At 41.9% G+C, this 18991-nt stretch overlaps 2 protein-coding genes across 2 annotated transcripts; both read left to right on the top strand.

The window, feature by feature from the left end:
- Positions 1-4188: 4188 nt before the first annotated feature.
- On the top strand, positions 4189-6242 carry LOC306741301 (E3 ubiquitin-protein ligase TRIM21-like; the record flags this gene model as incomplete). Its single annotated transcript, XM_079223578.1, has 1 exon — positions 4189-6242. The coding sequence occupies one exon, from the start codon at positions 4189-4191 to the stop codon at positions 5887-5889; it is 1701 nt and encodes a 566-aa protein (XP_079079704.1). The 3' UTR covers positions 5890-6242.
- Positions 6243-7796: 1554 nt separating this feature from the next.
- On the top strand, positions 7797-18991 carry dld (deltaD). Its single transcript, XM_079223580.1, has 14 exons — positions 7797-7872; positions 9494-9569; positions 10875-10954; positions 11089-11157; positions 11378-11447; positions 12931-13031; positions 13097-13240; positions 13524-13625; positions 14519-14709; positions 14780-14950; positions 15682-15871; positions 16442-16579; positions 17557-17646; positions 18046-18991. The coding sequence occupies exons 1-14, from the start codon at positions 7834-7836 to the stop codon at positions 18109-18111; spliced, it is 1527 nt and encodes a 508-aa protein (XP_079079706.1). The 5' UTR covers positions 7797-7833; the 3' UTR covers positions 18112-18991.

Below are 18991 nucleotides of genomic sequence, written 5' to 3'. Positions count from 1 at the left end.
CTTCAACAGTTGGTGTCGTAAGCAAAAGTGTATCTGCATCACCTTTCAATGCAACTGGCCAACTACACACATTTAACAGCAACTAATTATCCATTTCATCTATTAATCTTAGGAATTATTGTCTTCATTTGGTATTTGATCCATAAAATGTCAGATAGTTAAAAAAAAATGCAATACTTTTGTCCACAGGGGGCGCCAAAATCTACACAATGTTAAAGTTCCTCTTGGTAACTTCAAGCAACACTGCAACTAAATAATGTTTGAAAAATATCAGTTATGAAGCTCATGAGTTATGCACAACTTATTTCAATGAGCTTCTGCATCAGGACAGTTAATGGAAGACGAGTGAATTATTGCAATGAACTGTTCATCAAACAGGATGTTATGTTCTTCAGGAATAAAATGTTGACATTTGCAATGTTTTTATGAACACAACAATAAACGGTCCTTGAAGCATCCTCTCCTGTTGCTGCAGTGACCGACTGAGGAAGCACTCACTGTTTTGTGAAACTCCCATCTAGTCCACTAGGTGTCTCTGTCTTCCAGCACATAGATCCTGATCAATAACTAATATCTGAGCCACTCTCAACGTCTGAGCTCTGACTCTGCAGCCTGAGAGGTTCTTAGTTAGTCAATGAAAAGAAGTAAAACCATTGAACTTTGAACAATGAACAAGACAGCAACAGGTGGGACTTTTAATATTTCAATATAACATTTGCATTGAGAGGACTTGAAAACACAAAGACATATTTAGCGTTAACACTCCAATAAATTCATACCAGCGCTCTGGTGCTGCAAACGGCAAATAACTTCTTCACCAGTCTGAGAGCTACTGGAGATAATAAAGTATTCATCTCTTTCAAATATCAACTCACATTATGTGTTTTTCAGGGTTGGACGTACTGAAGTCCTCCTACTCTTCAACGAAAGAGCTTTTTCTAAACTATGCTATTAGAAATTTTACTTTTTAAACCTCAAAACTAATTGTCCAGCTGACAGACGTTCCTCTTGACTTTATTCTGCTGTAATGATCAGTGAGAGTTGTGTCACATGAAAGAAAAGATGGTGAACAGTTTGTAAAGCAGCAGAAAGGTGAGATTACAGGATGAGTTGTGTGACGCTGCCTGTACCTGTTCTCCTGGCTGCTGCACACCTCCACAGTAGGAAAAGAAGAAGAAACACACATGTCAAGGTATTTCCTGAAGAGCCAATAAAAGCTCGTTCACTGACTGAGAGGAGGAGCCGCTCTGAAAGAGGAGAGCTGCAGAGTCACATGTCCTGAATCCAAAGTGAACGCTAGACAGAGAGACAGCAGAGCTGCAGTCAGTCTCTGTTCATGAGGAACATTCACCTGAACCCAGCAGCTTTCCCTCATCAGCACTACAGAGCTGTGACCAACACCGGTGAGTCCACTGGTCTGCACACACTTCCTGTTTGGTCAACACCTGGTGGGAACCAGAATCCTTAAAGAAAAACACACCAGAGAAACTAGGCCTGCTAAAAGCTAACTAGCCTTTAGCTTAGCCTCCTTTGTGTTGTACAACATACAGAGTACAGCATCTGATTTGATCTGTTGTTGCTTAGAGGTTCAACATTAAAGTTGTACAAGTATTAAAGCTGTTCCACAGTTTAATAAGTAGCTTATTGAACTTCAAACCCTTTTTCTCAACTTCCCTGTCATTCACTCAAAACCTCAGCTGACCTCGGACAGGAAGTTCCTCTCAGGCAGTTTGTGTAGCTGAGGTCCATCGGGTCCGCGGAGGTTGTGGAGAGAAACTGTAAGTTTGCTGCCGAGCAGAGAAGTAGCTTCCATCTCTTTATTAATGTTTAATGTGTCTGATTCTCTGCTCTCTGTATCCTCATCCTCTTTCTCTGGACCTCCTCTTCCTCCTCTTCCTCCTTGCTGACTCTGACAATGAATAATAATAACTATTGAGCCAAATTACGGATAAATACACCAGAGTAAATTGTAATAAATGTGTTAAATTGAATATAAAATCTGAATTAAACATTTTAAGCCTACCCTTAAACATATTGTAACTCTAATATCAATATTAGCAGCAGGGCAACATTATTATTATATTTAATGTGTTATATGCAGACGGCAACCTTCATTTTGGAGAGGTGAAGTCTATGCTTCATGTCTTACAGCTGCATTATCTGACCACCAGGGGGTGACTCCTCTGGTTGTATAGAAGTCTATGGCCGTTTCTCAATCAGCGTTCTTCTCTGTACTTGTGTTCTCTGGACTCGTGAAACGTCATCAGTCGCGGCCCGAGCACCGGGCCGTCAGCGCTCTGCTGCCCGCCGACAGCAGCCTGATCTCGGCTGGACTTTTTGAAATGATCCGCTGGCTCCGATGTCTACGTATCGATTAAACATGAGTTATAATTCAGTTTCAAGGATTTAACAAGCAATCATTATTATTTATGCACAGTCACATTAAATCAGTTTGACTGAGGGAAAGGTTAAGGTTTATAACTTAAGATTTTAATTTAACTTTTACTTTGAACTAAAGCGGTGTCTTATTACTTTTGACCGAATTGTTTGCAATTATATGTGTATATTTATATATATATATATATATATATATATATATATATATATATATATATAAGTATATATATAATACATATTTATAAACATATAATATATACAATGATATGTGTATCTATATAAATATATAAGTATAATTAAAACACATTTATAAACATATTATATCTACATTTATATGTGTATCTATGTAAGTATTTATTATAAAATACATATTTATAAACACAATATATATACAATGAGATGTGTATCTGTGTGTGTGTGTGTGTGTGTGTGTATATATATATATATATATATATATATATATATATATATATATATATATATATATATATATATATATATATATATATATACAATGATATGTGTATGTCTGTAAAACCAGTACAAAAAGAGCAGGGTTGTCATATTTTGTTTGACTGTAAAAATACTTTACAGTGAAGAATCAGAGTAACTCATGACAACAACAGCTGAGGTGGTGACGTCATCAAGTCAGCTGCTGTTCCAATTGCAGAAAGACCGTCCTGCGTCCTCCTGTCCTTGAGAGTCTGGACTCCCAAGTCCAGACTCCAAAAGTTCACAAGTCCGTACTTGTGTACTTGGGTATTGAGAAACGGCCTATGCTTCATGTGTTGAAGCTGCATTCTCTCTCCTGACCACCAGGGGGCGACTCCTCTGGTTGTATGGAAGTCTATGCTTCATGTGTTAAAGCTGCATTCTCTCTCCTGACCACAAGGGGGCGACTCCTCTGATTGTAAAGAAGTCTATGCTTCATGTGTTAAAGCTGCATTCTCTCTCCTGACCACCAGGGGGAGACTCCTCTGGTTGTATAGAAGTCTATATAAATGACTCTACTTCTCATGATTTATTCCCTCAGTAAACATTGTAAACATGAGTTTATGTCTCAATCTCTAGTTTCAAGTCTTCTTCAATACAGCATGATGTTCATTTAGTACATTATGGTCATTTAGAGTCAAACAGACCATAAAGCAGGGGACGCTTTAGGGGCGGGGCTACAAGGTGATTGACAGGTCGACACCAGAGACGTATACGGCGTCTCTACGTCACTCCTCCTCAGTCCATATATGGTCACTTCCTGTTCACTGGTTGCAAAAAGCCAAGATGGGGACGGACAAAACACCAAACCTCAGTCCACAAACCCATGAGGTGACGTCAACATGACTGCGTCCACTTCTTACAGTCTAAGTGTATATGACAGTAATGGATGGACCACGTTGTCTTTTCTGGGGTGTACAATTTAATTTATTTGTTATTTTACAGATTTAAATTATGAGATTACAAGAACCAGAGGGCTTCAGGTGTCATCACTGCGATGCTTAAGGCATTAGATATTTCCTCCAAAGTCGCCAAAGTAAATGTTTTGGAGTGAAGATCTCCATGTTAGGTTGAGGATCTCATAGCAACACCACGGCTGAAGGTCTGAGCTCTCCTTCACCTGCAACAGTCCAGGCCATGACAGCACCATGAGCTCAGTAAATCTGGGTGTAATATAACAAAATAATTCACGGTTACTCTCCTTATATTCCACTGATCATTATTTTATGACACAAATAATCCAAAGTTATGTAATAACACTTCTGTTTTTTGTCACATTTTTGTCCTCAGATTGTAGATATGTCTGCTGTCAGCATGCAGATGACTGAAGATCAGTTTCTGTGCTCCATCTGTCTGGATGTGTTCACTGATCCAGTCAGTACACCATGTGGACACAACTTCTGTAAAGCCTGCATCACTCTGGAACACTTGGACATTAACGTCCCGTCTCAGTGTCCCAACTGTAAGAAGCTTTTCTCCACCAGACCTGAGCTGCAGGTCAATACGTTCATCTCTGAGATGGCTGCTCAGTTCAGACAGTCAGCTCAACAGAAAGCCAGCAGCAGCAGCTCAGAGCAACAAGCTGCCAGACCAGGAGAAGTTCCCTGTGACATCTGCACTGGAACCAAACTGAAGGCCCTGAAGTCCTGCCAGGTGTGTCTGGTCTCCTACTGTGAGACTCACCTGAAGCCTCATCTGACAAGATCAGGTCTGAAGAGACATCAGCTGATCGACCCTGTGGAGAACCTGGAAGACAGGATGTGTACGAAGCACGATAAACTGCTGGAGCTGTTCTGTAAGACCGACCAGATGTGTGTCTGCATGCTCTGCACTACTTCAGACCACAAGAACCATGATGTTGTTCCTCTGAAAGAAGAATATGAAGGAAAGAAGGCCGAGCTGGAGAAGACTGATGATGAAGTCCAGCAGATGATCCAGAAGAGACGACTGAAGATTCAGGAGATGAAACACTCGGTGGAGCTCAGTGAGGAAGATGGAAATAAAGAGATATCAGTTGGTGTTCAGGTCTTCAGCGCTCTGAAGGAGTCTGTTGAGAGAAGCCAGGCCGAGCTCATCGACACCATCAAAGAGAAGCAGAGAAAGACAGAGAAACAGGCTGAAGGCTTCATCAAAGAGCTGGAACAGGAAACCTGTGAGCTGAAGAAGAGAAGCACTGAGGTGGAGCAGCTCTCACGCTCTGAAGACCACCTCCACCTCCTGCAGAGCTTCAGGACCCTGAAGGCTGCTCCACCCACCAAGAACTGGACAGGAGTCAGAGTCAGTCCACCTTCATGTGAGGGGACTGTGAGGAGAGCTTTGACTCAGCTGGAGGAGACGCTCAGTAACCAGATGGAGAAGGCGGAGGCCACAGTGGAGCTGAAGAGGGTCCAGCGGTCTGCAGTGGATGTGACTCTTGATCTTGATACAGCTCATCCTGACCTCATCGTCTCTTATGATGAGAAACAAGTTAAACTAAGTAAGGTAGAGCAGCATCTCCCAGACAACCCAGAGAGATTTGATACATCTTTAAGTATCTTAGCGAAGCAGAGTTTCTCTTCAGGAAGATTTTACTACGAGGTTCAGGTTCAATGGAAGAAAGACTGGACTTTAGGAGTGGTGAGAGAGTCGGTCAACAGGAAGGGAAGAAACACAATGAGCCCTCAGAATGGATCCTGGACCATATGTATGCTGAATGAGAATGAGTACTCAGCTCTTGCTGACCCTGATATCCGTCTCTCTCTGAAGTCTCATCCTCAGAAGGTGGGGGTGTTTGTGGACTATGAGGAGGGTCTGGTCTCCTTCTATGACGTTGATGCTGCAGCTCTTATCTACTCCTTTACTGGCTGCTGCTTCACTGAGAAACTCTACCCATACTTCAGTCCTGATACTGCATGCTCAGTCTTCTGTTTGTATAAACACTCGTACCCTCTCATCATCTCTCCTGTCGTAGAACAACCCTTTGATGTTCAACAGAAAGATAATGTACTGGAATTCATGTAGAGTTATTGACGATGTATAGTTTATACATTGTTCAGATTCTGATCAATCTGTTTTTCCCCTTTTTTTCTTTGATGTGTCACATTTATTTTTACTGCAACAACACATATTTGATCAAACTGCCAAATGTAGTAGTATATGTAATGTAGTACTGTGTATTGTAATAACTGCTCCTCAAGATCGTTATATCATGTAAACACAATGTACTCTGAAATAAGAAGCTTTTGCATATTACTTTAATGTGTGGTTACCATATTTTAATATTGTATTATCTGATTTTTGTTTAATTAAAGAAGGTTTGCATTTGGGCACAAATTACTAAAGACAAGTGTATTTGATTTTCTAAATAAATAAACAGAAGCAAAATGAAGTGTTCATGTTGTCTGAAGGTACTTTATTGTTTAGTAATATACATTTGAATGACATATTGATGGTATTTCTAATCACCACCAAATGATTAAAATGATCTTGAGCTAAAGTTCCAGTACAACATCACATATTAGACAGTTGGTCGTGCAACATCATATGTACTTATTTAAGATGTTACAGGTGACAGTGCTAGCTCCTACTACACCGTGCAGCCCAGGTATAAATATATTTATTCCAAAGGGAAAATACCTGTAATATACAATGAGAGGTTTATCTTGTGGGTTTAAAACAAAAGCCAGGACATAAACATCATGAAAGTGGAATAATTCTAAAATAAAAAAGGGACAATTGATGCTACAAATGACTGATATTTGTTATTGTGGACGCAAAGGTGAAAAACAAATCACAAAACCTACAGACATTAGTGCTAAGTTTAACATTGTGTGCCGTCTTTCATAGTCTATCTTCAACAGTTGGTGTCATAAGCAGAAGTGTATCTGCATCACCTTTCAATGCAAACCTTCCTGGTTCAATAAAGACCTAAATCCCTCTGAAGGGTTCTCTGCAGAGCAGCTGTAGGGCAGCAATTCACTATCCATTTGATCTATTTGTCTTTTTGCAGGTTCTTCCAGGACAGAGACGCTACACACATCTGATGATCTTATAGAATATGATGCATTAATGTTGATTACACTAAACAACAGGATATAAAGGAGTTAAAAACATGCAACGTACACATTAATGCAGCAGGAATATTAATCCAGAAACATCAGATCTAAAAGCAGGGTTCATACTCATTCTGACCAATGCATTTCATGACTTTTCTATGACTTTAAACCAAATGTCCATGACAAACATTTAGTGAAATCTGGGTGTAAACAGTAAAAAGTGAGTAAATGTAGTATTTAAACTAACAATGAGAATACAAAGCATACAGTAAACCTTAAATGACACAAATGAATGAGACAATAGTTTGATTAAAAGAATAAACATTTATATAGATGCCTGTATGTATGCCTGCTTATATTTTGAGTCTTTCTTTTAAAAGCATATTCATTATTTCAAACTCAGCGTAAATGAACGACATGAACACATGAATATAACACATTTACATGACTTTCACTAAACTTTTGGGATTTTATTTTTTTCAAGGACTTAAAATAACCATTTTAAAATTCCATGACCGTAAGAACCCTTTAAAAGGAAAACATTTTACTGATCAACCAATATTTTTACTTTCAGTACATTTAGCTGAAACACATTTAAATGCATGGTTTTAATTGCTGTGGTGTGTTTTCACAGTGAGGTATTAGTACTTTTACAAAAGTAAAAAAGGAACTGAATGCTTCTGAAAGTCTCACAGGGTCCAGAAACACTATTTGTAAAACATTACAGTTGTTTGAATTGTTTTTAATCCTTTCCCCAACCGGAAAGGTGAGCGTGACGTCATATCGAGGCGACCGACACTGGCGTGTTTTCTTTTTTTTTATGGTCTGGTACTGCGCATGCGCAATGACGGTAGTCCTTGGCTGGTCGGCCTGCTGTAGGTTACGGATCCGGAGAGGCGACACAGACACAATGCAGAGCTGGACGCAGGTTTACCGCTCTCTGGCCACGGTAGGACGGGTTTTACTCCTCCGTCGCCCGGTACGTGTTGTCCGGAGCGGCTCCCAGCTTCCCGGGTCCCGGGTCCCGGTGGGCGCGCGTGTCTGCGGGCTCGCGGGCTCTCGGCGCGCGGGCCCTGGGTTAGCGGGTCAGCTAGCCGCTACGGCCCGGTGGGAGGACGCGCCGCCGGGCTCCACCGGGGAAACGGGCAACTCAAGCGATGTTGTGGTTGTCCGCGACGACAACCTGTCGCTCAACACGTATCTGACACGTCTTTTAATTCTATAACTTCCCTTTATTAATTCGGCGCCAGCAAAATGTGTAAATATTTAAGTGAAATGACTTATTTTGGTGTTTGTCGCGTGTCACATCTGACGTGACTCCGCGGGTCTGCGGAAGTGTCCTTGAGCAACACGTTGAACCCGCAACCTGCAGCCTGGGATACACGTATTATATGTTCACGACTCAAGAAAACAACGTGAATATATGTTCCGGTTTCCGTCACGTGACTCTCCAGAAATCATTTTGACTGTTTTAACTTTCTTGTTTTTATGATCTTCGCCTTTTAACTAACTTTTTATGTACATTTGTTATGTTGTGCTTATTGATAATATTGAGTTTTTACAACCTCTGGATATTACTTATATATATATATATATATATATATATATATATATATATATATATATATATATATATATAATATAACTGTGACTGAATAAGACTTTATGATAAATATCCTCATCGACTATGACAGTTACTGGTTGTTGTTTACATCTTTGCACTATTGTTTTGCTCTGTTAGTTCATTTAATTTATTTTCAATTATTTGTATATATATTCTGCATTTTTCTCGCATTCTATTTTTCCAATTTATATTCTATATTTTTCTTATTTTTTGTTTTATATTTTGGGCATTTTCTTCTTAATACATTCTATTTTTTTTAATTATATATTAAAAACAAAATAATCTATTTTTTGTATATATTGGGCTTTTTTTTTAAATGTTATTGCTGTAGCAAAAAAAAAGTCTCTTTGCGGTATTAATAAAGTAACTCTCTAAATCAGAGTATGACCTCATAAGGTCATGCGTGTGATGTTTCATCACGTCATGCGTGTGATGTTTCATCACGTCATGCGTGTGATGTTTCATCACGTCATGCGTGTGATGTTTCATCACGTCAGTTTTCACTGAGAGGTTTTGTTCTGAGCGGCTGAACAAGGAAACTGTATTTAAGGAAATCCATGAAACAACAAGCCGTCTATTGTTAAGAAAACACTGTGAACTGGTTACTGGTTAATGGTTACGGTTAACTGGTTACTGGTTACTGCCGGTGGTTTCATCATTTATCAGAAAGGGAACTGATTGAATTACTTTGAAGTCATTACTCTTAAAATGTTGTAATTCTCTTAAAAAAAGTCACTTTTGACCTTTTAGTCCGTGCCTGTATTGGTCTGTCTTCCTGTCTCACCTCTTCCTGTCTCACCTCTGCCTGTCTCACCTCTGCCTGTCTCACCTCTGCCTGTCTCACCTCTGCCTGTCTCACCTCTGCCTGTCTCACCTCTGCCTGTCTCACCTCTGCCTGTCTCACCTCTTCCTGTCTCACCTCTGCCTGTCTCTCTGCTTCCTCCAGCGGAGCCACCAGCTTCCCTGCCGGCTGCACGGCGCCTCGTCGCTGTCCGTGAGGAGCTACGCCGACAAAGCAGCGAGTGAGTCGACCGCTTCACGTTCTGTTGGGAACTTCAGCCGGAGGTTCGGTTCCTCTTTAGCCGACGTGTGGAACCTGCGGGGGATTCTTTTAAAGAACCGATTTAGTATTTAGAACACAACATTCTCGAGCGGTCCGTTTTCTTTGTCATTTTAAATGTAAAATGTTTTCCAGTTTTTACTCATTTGTTGAAATATTTTTATTTACACTTCAAATGTAAATTCAGAATGTTTTCTGTTTTTTATTTATTATTTAAATGCTCAACACTTTGAGCTGCATAGTCCAGATGAAAAGAGCTCCATAAATAAAGATTAGTGTTATTATAATAATATAATAACACTAATCTTATTATTATAATAGCATAATAACACTATTCTTATTATTATAATGGCATAATAACACTATTATTATTATTATTATTATTATAGTGGCATAATAACACTAATCTTATTATTATAGTGGCATAATAACACTAATCTTATTATTATAGTGGCATAATAACACTAATCTTATTATTATTATAATAACACTAATCTTATTATTATAATAGCATAATAACACTATTCTTATTATTATAATGGCATAATAACACTATTATTATTATTATAATGGCATAATAACACTATTATTATTATTATAGTGGCATAATAACACTAATCTTATTATTATTATAATAGCATAATAACACTATTATTATTATTATAGTGGCATAATAACACTAATCTTATTGTTATAATAGCATAATAACACTAATCTTATTGTTATAATAGCATAATAACACTAATCTTATTGTTATAATAGCATAATAACACTAATCTTATTGTTATAATAGCATAATAACACTAATCTTATTGTTATAATAGCATAATAACACTAATCTTATTGTTATAATAGCATAATAACACTAATCTTATTATTATAATAGCATAATAACACTAATCTTATTATTATAATAGCCCCGTCTCGTTTGCAGATGCTCCGCCTTTCTTCACAGGTAGAAAGACCTTTATTAATATTAATAATAATCATTATCATGTAATTAAATGGGTTTAGAGCCTAAATAAGTGACTGAAATAGTATTTATGCCGAGCCGTTAAACACTTAAAAGCGCGACACAAGACCGCTGCTCTGTTCTCGTGTCGTCATGAGGGAGGAATGAATCCTCCGTTCTCCTTTTTTTAATCCGGTTCTCCTCCTCCGTTCTCCTCCTCCGTTCTCCTCCTCTGTTCATCTCCTCCTCCGTTCTCCTCCTCTGTTCATCTCCTCCTCCGTTCTCCTCCTCTGTTCATCTCCGTTCTCTCCGTAGTCGATGCAGACGTCACGGTGGTCGGCTCCGGGCCCGGCGGCTACGTCGCTGCTATCAAAGCAGCGCAGCTCGGCTTCAAGGTGATTATTGTGTTTCTAATGAACAGATGGAAAGCAGATTATTGTTTTCCATCTCATCATAAACAGTTTGACATTTAACAACTAATTGAATGTGTATATACAATATATCATAACACTTCTCTGTCCCTCCACAGGTGGTGTGTGTGGAGAAGAACGCCACTCTGGGTGGAACCTGCCTGAACGTCGGCTGCATTCCCTCCAAGGTGAGGCTGCGTTTCTTCTTCTGTGGTTTTGAGCTGCAGGTCAAAGTCGTGTTGTTCTGCCCGTCCTGCGGAGCAGAACCTGAACCGTCCGCTGAGCAGAAGACCCTGAAGCGGTTCCCTTCAGGAAGATGAAGCGGTTCCCTTCAGGAAGATGAAGCGGTTCCCTTCAGGAATGTGACGTGAAAAGCTTGAACAGTTGACGGATGTTTTGTGTCTGCAGGCGCTGCTCAACAACTCGTACTTCTACCACCTGGCTCACGGCAAGGACTTCGAAAGCAGAGGCATCGAACGTAAGAACCTCAGTCCACGACCTCTAAATGACCTTTAAGTGACCTTTTTAAATGCCTCTAAATGACCTTTTATTTACATTTTTTAAATACCTTTTAAATTACTTTTTATTGACCTTTTAAATACTCAGCTCATACTATGAGAGGAGCAGCTGATCCTCACGCTTGTGTGTTGACAAATAATTAACTGAGTGATGGAAACTCACTTTTTTTAGCTGCGCCATCTTTGTTTTTTTGTTAATTATGATGTAATATTTCTGTGTTTTTTTTAAATGGGTTTGAGGTGAAGCGTCTCTTCAGTAACTCGTTGTTGTTGTTGTTGTTGAGGTGGTGGTGGTGGTGGTGGTGTTGTTGTGGTGTTGTTGTGTTGTTGTTGTTGAGGTGTTGTTGTTGAGGTGGTGTTGTTGTGGTGGTGGTGTTGTGGTGGTGTTGTTGTGGTGTGGTGGTGGTGGTGTTGTTGTTGTTGAGGTGGTGTTGTTGTGGTGTGGTGGTGGTGGTGTGGTTGTGTTGTTGTTGAGGTGTTGTTGTGTTGTTGTTGTTGAGGTGGTGGTGTTGTTGTTGTTGTTGTTGTTGTTGAGGTGGTGGTGTTGTTGTTGAGGTGTTGTTGTTGTTGAGGTGGTGTTGTTGAGGTGGTGTTGTTGTTGTTGTTGAGGTGGTGTTGTTGTTGAGGTGGTGTTGTTGTTGTTGAGGTGGTGTTGTTGTTGTTGAGGTGGTGTTGTTGTTGTTGTTGAGGTGTTGTTGTTGAGGTGGTGGTGTTGTTGTTGTGTTGTTGTTGTGGTGGTGGTGTTGTTGTTGTTGTTGAGGTGGTGGTGTTGTGGTGTTGTGGTGGTGGTGGTGTTGTTGTTGTGGTGTGGTGGTGGTGTTGTTGTTGTTGTGGTGGTGGTGGTGGTGTTGTTGTTGTTGTGGTGTTGTGGTGGTGGTGGTGTTGTTGTGGTGTTGTTGTTGTTGTGGTTGTGTTGTTGTTGAGGTGTTGTTGTGTTGTTGTTGTTGAGGTGGTGGTGTTGTTGTTGTTGTTGTTGTGTTGTTGTTGTTGAGGTGGTGGTGTTGTTGAGGTGGTGGTGGTGTTGTTGAGGTGGTGGTGTTGTTGTTGTTGAGGTGGTGGTGTTGTTGAGGTGGTGTTGTTGTTGTTGAGGTGGTGGTGTTGTTGAGGTGGTGGTGTTGTTGAGGTGGTGGTGTTGTTGTTGTTGTGGTGTTGTTGTTGTTGTGGTGTTGTTGTTGTTGTGGTGTTGTTGTTGTTGAGGTGGTAGTGTTGTTGTTGTTGTGTTGTTGTTGTTGTTGTGTTGTTGTTGTTGTTGAGGTGGTGGTGTTGTTGTTGTTGTGTTGTTGTTGTTGTGGTGGTGGTGTTGTTGTTGTTGTTGTTGTTGTTGTTGTTGTGGTGGTGGTGGTGGTGTTGTTGTTGTTGTTGTTGTTGTTGAGGTGGTAGTGTTGTTGTTGTTGAGGTGTCGGACCCTTCTGGGTGTAAATGCTGGTTCCGTCTCTCGCTCAGTTTCAGGCGTGTCGTTGAATCTGGAGAAGATGATGGCTCAGAAGAGCGGAGCGGTGAAGGCTCTGACGGGAGGAATCGCTCACCTCTTCAAGCAGAACAAGGTCAGTGTCTCTCTCTCTCTCTCTCTCTCCCCCCCCCCCTGGTCTCACCTGGTCTCTCCCCTCAGGTGACCCACGTCAGCGGCTTGGGGAGGCTGAGCGGTAAGAACCAGGTGACGGCCGTTGCAGACGACGGCAGCGAGCAGATCATCAACAGCAAGAACATCCTCATCGCCACCGGGTCAGAGGTCACGCCCTTCCCCGGGATCCAGGTAGGTCGACTGAAAGTACTCCAGAGTAAAAGTACTTATGAAACACTGAGAGTACTCACTGTGAGTAAAAGTACTGCATTGGGTCCTGACAGGACAGAATAACTCTAAACTGGAGCTCTTCCTCAACCGACTGGAGTTACATCTGTGAAAACAAAACGAGTAACTGTGTTCAAACTCTCTCTCTCTCTCTCTCTCTCTCCCTCGCTCTCTCCCTGTCTCTCCCCTCCCCCCCCCTCTCCCCCTCTCTCCCCCCCCCCCCCCCCTCCCTCTCTCTCCCTCTCAGATTGACGAGGAGAGCGTCGTCTCCTCAACCGGCGCTCTGTCCCTGAAGAAAGTCCCAGAGGAGATGATCGTGATCGGCGCCGGAGTCATCGGCGTTGAGCTGGTCAGCATCAGACCCCGAACCCTGGAGATCACATGACCAGCGCTCAGATCAGTGACGGACAGGCAGAGGAGCCAATCAGCTCGCTGCTCTGTGTTGCATTCAAGCGTGTTTTGAAACCTCGGCGTTCTGGAGAAGCCGCTGGACTAAACCTTGACTGTTTTAGTCCAGAAGAGCTTCTTTTTTTAATGTTATTTATCTGTGGAAACGGTTTTTAATGCATGAGCTGGTTGGACTGGTCATGTGATCAAGTGGAGGCTTTTTAAATGCACATTTTATGTGTTTTTTACACTTTTAGATCCCACCCCGGTCATATTTTGATACTAATTAATTAAAGTATTACAATATATGCAAAGAAATCTATTCCTTCATATTTTTATATCGGACTTCTTTTCATGAGACGATAAGAAATCAGAAAATGTACATATTAATACGACCATACTTACTAAATATGACCCGTTCTGGAATGAGCTAGTAATAATACTTTTGTCACGACGTCCATCAATCAATCTGCAACTTGCCGCTCAACGGAGGAGCGTAAATCGTGTGGGCGTGGCTGTAACCGTGTGGGCGTGGCTGTAACCGTGTGGGCGTGGCTGTAACCGTGTGGGTGTGGCTGTAACCGTGTGTGTGTAACCGTGTGTGGGCGTGGCTGTAACCGTGTGGGCGTGGCTGTAACCGTGTGGGCGTGGCTGTAACCGTGTGGGTGTGGCTGTAACCGTGTGTGGGCGTGGCTGTAACCGTGTGTGGGCGTGGCTGTAACCGTGTGGGCGTGGCTGTAACAGTGTGGGCGTGGCTGTAACAGTGTGTGTGTAACCGTGTGTGGGCGTGGCTGTAACTGTGTGGGCGTGGCTGTAACTGTGTGGGCGTGGCTGTAACGTGCCCCCCTCCTGCAGGGCTCCGTGTGGCAGCGCCTGGGCTCCAGGGTCACGGCGGTGGAGTTCCTGGGCCACGTGGGCGGCATGGGCATCGACATGGAGATCTCCAAGAGCTTCCAGCGCATCCTGCAGAAGCAGGGCCTCAAGTTCAAGCTGGGCACCAAAGTCATGGGCGCCACCAAGCGGCCGGACGGCAAGATCGACGTGGCGTGAGTAACAAACATCATCATTATGATCATCGTTGTTGAACGTGTAACTCATGGAACCGCTCTGCTTCAGGGTGGAGGCGGCGGCCGGCGGGAAGAGCGAGACGCTGACGTGCGACGTGCTGCTGGTCTGCATCGGCAGGCGGCCGTTCACCCAGAGCCTGGGCCTGGAGGCCGTGGGCATCGAGCTGGACGGCCGGGGTCGCATCCCCGTCAACAACCGCTTCCAGACCAAAGTCCCCAGGTACCACCGCGTAGGAACGTGTTTATTCATAACTATCAGGGGTTATAGCTGCAGCTTTTGTTCTTCAGCGTTTTGGAGAGTAAACTGTTGACTGACTGACTGATTGATTGATTAATCAAATATATATATATATATATATATCATTTTTTTTTACACAAAAGAAGCTGTACATATCTCTCATCCCAGCTATTTTTACTTTTATTATTGTATATATTTTTTATCTTTCATCCCTGTTGTTTTTATACATTTATTATTTGTTCATATAATTAAAAAAACAGTACTGTAGTGTCTGTGTCAACGCAGAAAAAAATGGCAATATGATTTAGAAAAATTGTTAATTTATATATCAAAATGTGGCTCATAATACTTTACATAGATCTGAGCCATAATAAGCATCAAATGAAGTTATGTGTGTAATGATGATTAAATCTGCAGTAAGATGGAGCTTCATCGTCATATAAATCATCAATTATTGGTTTTAATAAATGCAACTTTTGTTTCAGATTCTTTATAATATTTTAAGTATTTTAAGTTCGGAGTTGAAAGTTGTTGAAAAGCCCTGAAATGTTTCATCAATCTGCAGAAAATGACTGTAATTTAATCACATTCTTGCATAAAAAGGATGTATAATTTGTTTACATTTGGGCCCATGAACTGATGCATTAGTTGCTGCGTAATGAATGAACACATGAAGAATAATAATAATAATAAACATGAATCATCTCCCTCAGTGTTTACGCCATCGGCGACGTGATCGCCGGCCCGATGCTGGCCCACAAGGCCGAGGACGAGGGCATCATCTGCGTGGAGGGGATGGCCGGCGGCGCCGTGCACATCGACTACAACTGTGTTCCCTCCGTCATCTACACGCACCCCGAGGTGGCCTGGGTGGGCAAGACGGAGGAGCAGATCAAAGAGGAGGTGAGGAGGAGGAGGAGGAGGAGGAGGAAGATGTTGCAGCTGAATGTCCATTTTCATTGACTTAAACCTGCCATGCCTGGCGTTGGCCACTGGGGGGCAGCAGAAACAAGCTGAGAACGTTGTGTTACACTTGAGTGATAAACCGGTGAGGGACTGTCCCTTTAAGAGGATGTCGTCACACAGTCCAAAACCCCAACAGATTAATTTCATAATGACTATAATAATATGATACTTTTTGATTTTAAATGATAAGTTTAAATTGATTAAATTCTCTGTCGATCGAACTAATTGATAAATAACTTCAGCTCTGGAGACGGACGACTGCACACTGTGTGAAGATGAAAGCGCTCCAGACTCTGCATGTTGTTTTAATATAAATATTAAAAAGGTTAATCTGACGTCATCTAACGACGACGCGCACATTTAAACAAACAAGCCAGTCGAACCAGAACGACTCATTTGAGTTGATGGTTCTTCTAAATGATGATGAGGAGGTGACGAAGCCTACAAAAGATTGTTTTCCAGCTGTGTTTTTACCCTCCTCTTCCTCCTCCTCCTCTTCCTCCTCAGGGCGTCCCCTACAGAGTCGGCAAGTTCCCCTTCGCAGCCAACAGCCGAGCCAAGTGCAACGCCGACACCGACGGCATGGTGAAGATCATCGGCCACAAGGAGACGGACCGGATGCTGGGAGCTCACATCCTGGGAACCGTAAGCTTTCCCCCCGACTCAGAGGGCCGGCTGCCCTTTTACCAGCTGCTTGAGCAGGATGGCTAGCTAGCTAGGCTGCTAGCCGTTAGCTCAGCCCGCTGTTTGGCTATTATTTATATAACCAGTGTAGCATAAAAGCACTGTGGAATTGGCATGCTAGCTAGTTAACCCTTCAGCTGAATGCTAGTTAGCATAAAAGCATGGTGGAATTGACACGCTACCTAGCTAACTCTTCAGCTATATGCCAGTTAGCATTAAAGCAAAGTGAAATTAGCGTGCTATCCAGCTAACTCTTCAGCTGAATGCTAGTTAGCATTAAAGCAAGGTGGAATTAGCATGTTAGCTAGCTCTTCAGCTGTATGCTAGTTAGCATTAAAGCAAGGTGGAATTAACATTCTAGCTAGCTAACGCTTCAGCTGTGTGCTAGTTAGCATTAAAGCAAGGTGGAATTAGCATGTTAGCTAGCTCTTCAGCTGTATGCTAGTTAGCATCAAAGCATGGTGGAATTAGCATGCTATCCAGCCAACTCTTCAGCTGTCTGCTAGTTAGCATAAAAGCATGGTGGAATTATCAAGCTAGCCTACTAACTAACCAGCTGCTGCTAGGTAGCATTAACGCTACACTGGTTACAGTTCATAGCTTTCCTACATAAAAGTCTGTGAATGAAGCATGAAGTTGTGTTTTACTCATTTAGCGGATGGCTAGCTAGCTAGAAAGCATGCTAATTCCACCTTGCTTTGATGCTACACTGGTTACAGTTTACAGCTTTCCTATGTAAAAGTGTGTTGAAGAATCATGAAGTTATGTTTTACTCATTTAGCGGCTGGCTAGCTAGCTAGCATGCTAATTCCGCCTTGCTTTCGTGCTACACTGGTTAGCACAGCAATTAGCTTGCCGTCCTAACTGCAGCATATGTTGCTAATAGCTTGAAGTGCAATCTGGGCAATGAAAGGATTTAAATGAGTTGTTTCTGACAGGGAGCCGGGGAGATGATCAATGAAGCCGCTCTGGCCATGGAGTACGGGGCGTCCTGTGAGGACATCGCCCGAGTCTGCCACGCCCATCCTGTATGATACATACATACATACATACATACATACATACATACATACACACACACACACACACACACATACATACATACATACATACATACATACATACATACATACATACATACATAAAAGCTCATAATTAAGATAATTAAATATTACTAGTTTATACACAACCAGACTGAAATTGACTCTTTTCCTCTTCTTCATCTTCCTCCTTCTCTTCTTCCGCCTCTTCTTCTTCCTCCTCTTCCTTCTCCTCTTCTTCCTCCTTTTCCTCTTCCTCCTCACGCCCTATTCCTCTTATTCTTCTTCCTCCTGTCCCTCCTCGTCTTCTTACTTCTCTTCCTCATTTTCCCCCTCCTCCCCTCTTCCTCCCTCTCCTCTTCCTCCCTCTTCTTCTTCCTCCTGCAGACGGTGTCGGAGGCCTTCAGAGAAGCGAACCTGGCCGCCACCTTCGGCAAAGCCATCAACTTCTGATTGGCCGGCGGCTGCGGCCCCTTCAGTGTACATAACGAGAGGAGGAAACGAGAGCCTTCATCAAACCCAGGGGATCCCAGACTGTACTCCATTTAGTTCTGAAGTTATTTAAACGTTCTCAATAAAGCACAGCGGAGCGCTGACTTCAGATCTGCCCTCAGCTTCATAACGCGTATTATCATTCACAGGACATAGACGTATACATTATTATTTTGGCTTCTCTCGTGAAGGAAGGAGGGAGTTTTCTTTTTGTGTTTCTCAGTTTTTTTTACAGAATTGAACACAAACATATGACGTGTGATCCCAGCAGGAAGCTTCAGTGGCAGAACCGCCTCTAAAAGTTTCACTTTGTTGATCTTCAACCAGCTGAATCACAGCAGCTGTTATATATAATATATATATGGATCTACATATAAATACATTATCTTTATGGAAATCACAAAGGCGGAAGAGCTTTTTCAGAAATTGACGACTAAAATATAATATAATCAAATCTTTTTGTTTTAAATAACAATTTGTTTCCCCCAAAGTCGATACTTTTAATAACCTTAACGTAACAACGGTGTAATAAAAGTAGTTCCACATGAAACAACACAGAATCACAATAATTTGTACTTTTTAAAAGTGTTTTAAAGGTATACTTAGAGTAGACTTATTCACGCATCACACACACGCTTAAAGGTTCCCGGTACCGGCCCTTTAAGTGCAACAGCTGCTGTGATGTCACTGGTTGACCTTCAGGGGTCGTTGGGGAGTTTCCTGCTCCGATTGCTGCCCTGTGATTGGCTGCGGCCGGCTCCTGTTTATCATCAATTAATCCAATAAAATGCAGTTGAACAACTTGTGTGTAACTTTGCTTTTGATGATCATCGATGACCGT

This window comes from Taurulus bubalis (genome assembly GCF_910589615.1).
Source record: "Taurulus bubalis genome assembly, chromosome: 9".
In the NCBI taxonomy this organism is placed as follows: Eukaryota; Metazoa; Chordata; class Actinopteri; order Perciformes; family Cottidae; genus Taurulus; species Taurulus bubalis.
Note: the sequence above shows the minus strand (reverse complement) of the source record. Positions and strands in the feature narration are given on the sequence as shown.

Bases quoted from the DNA above. Each gene is read 5' to 3' on its own strand.
- dld (XM_079223580.1), top strand. From the start codon at position 7,834: ATGCAGAGCTGGACGCAGGTTTACCGCTCTCTGGCCACG. The intron at 11,158-11,377 runs GTGAGGCTGCGT...TTGTGTCTGCAG, and splicing joins TCGGCTGCATTCCCTCCAAG to GCGCTGCTCAACAACTCGTA. The intron at 13,626-14,518 runs GTCAGCATCAGA...CCCCTCCTGCAG, and splicing joins GAGTCATCGGCGTTGAGCTG to GGCTCCGTGTGGCAGCGCCT.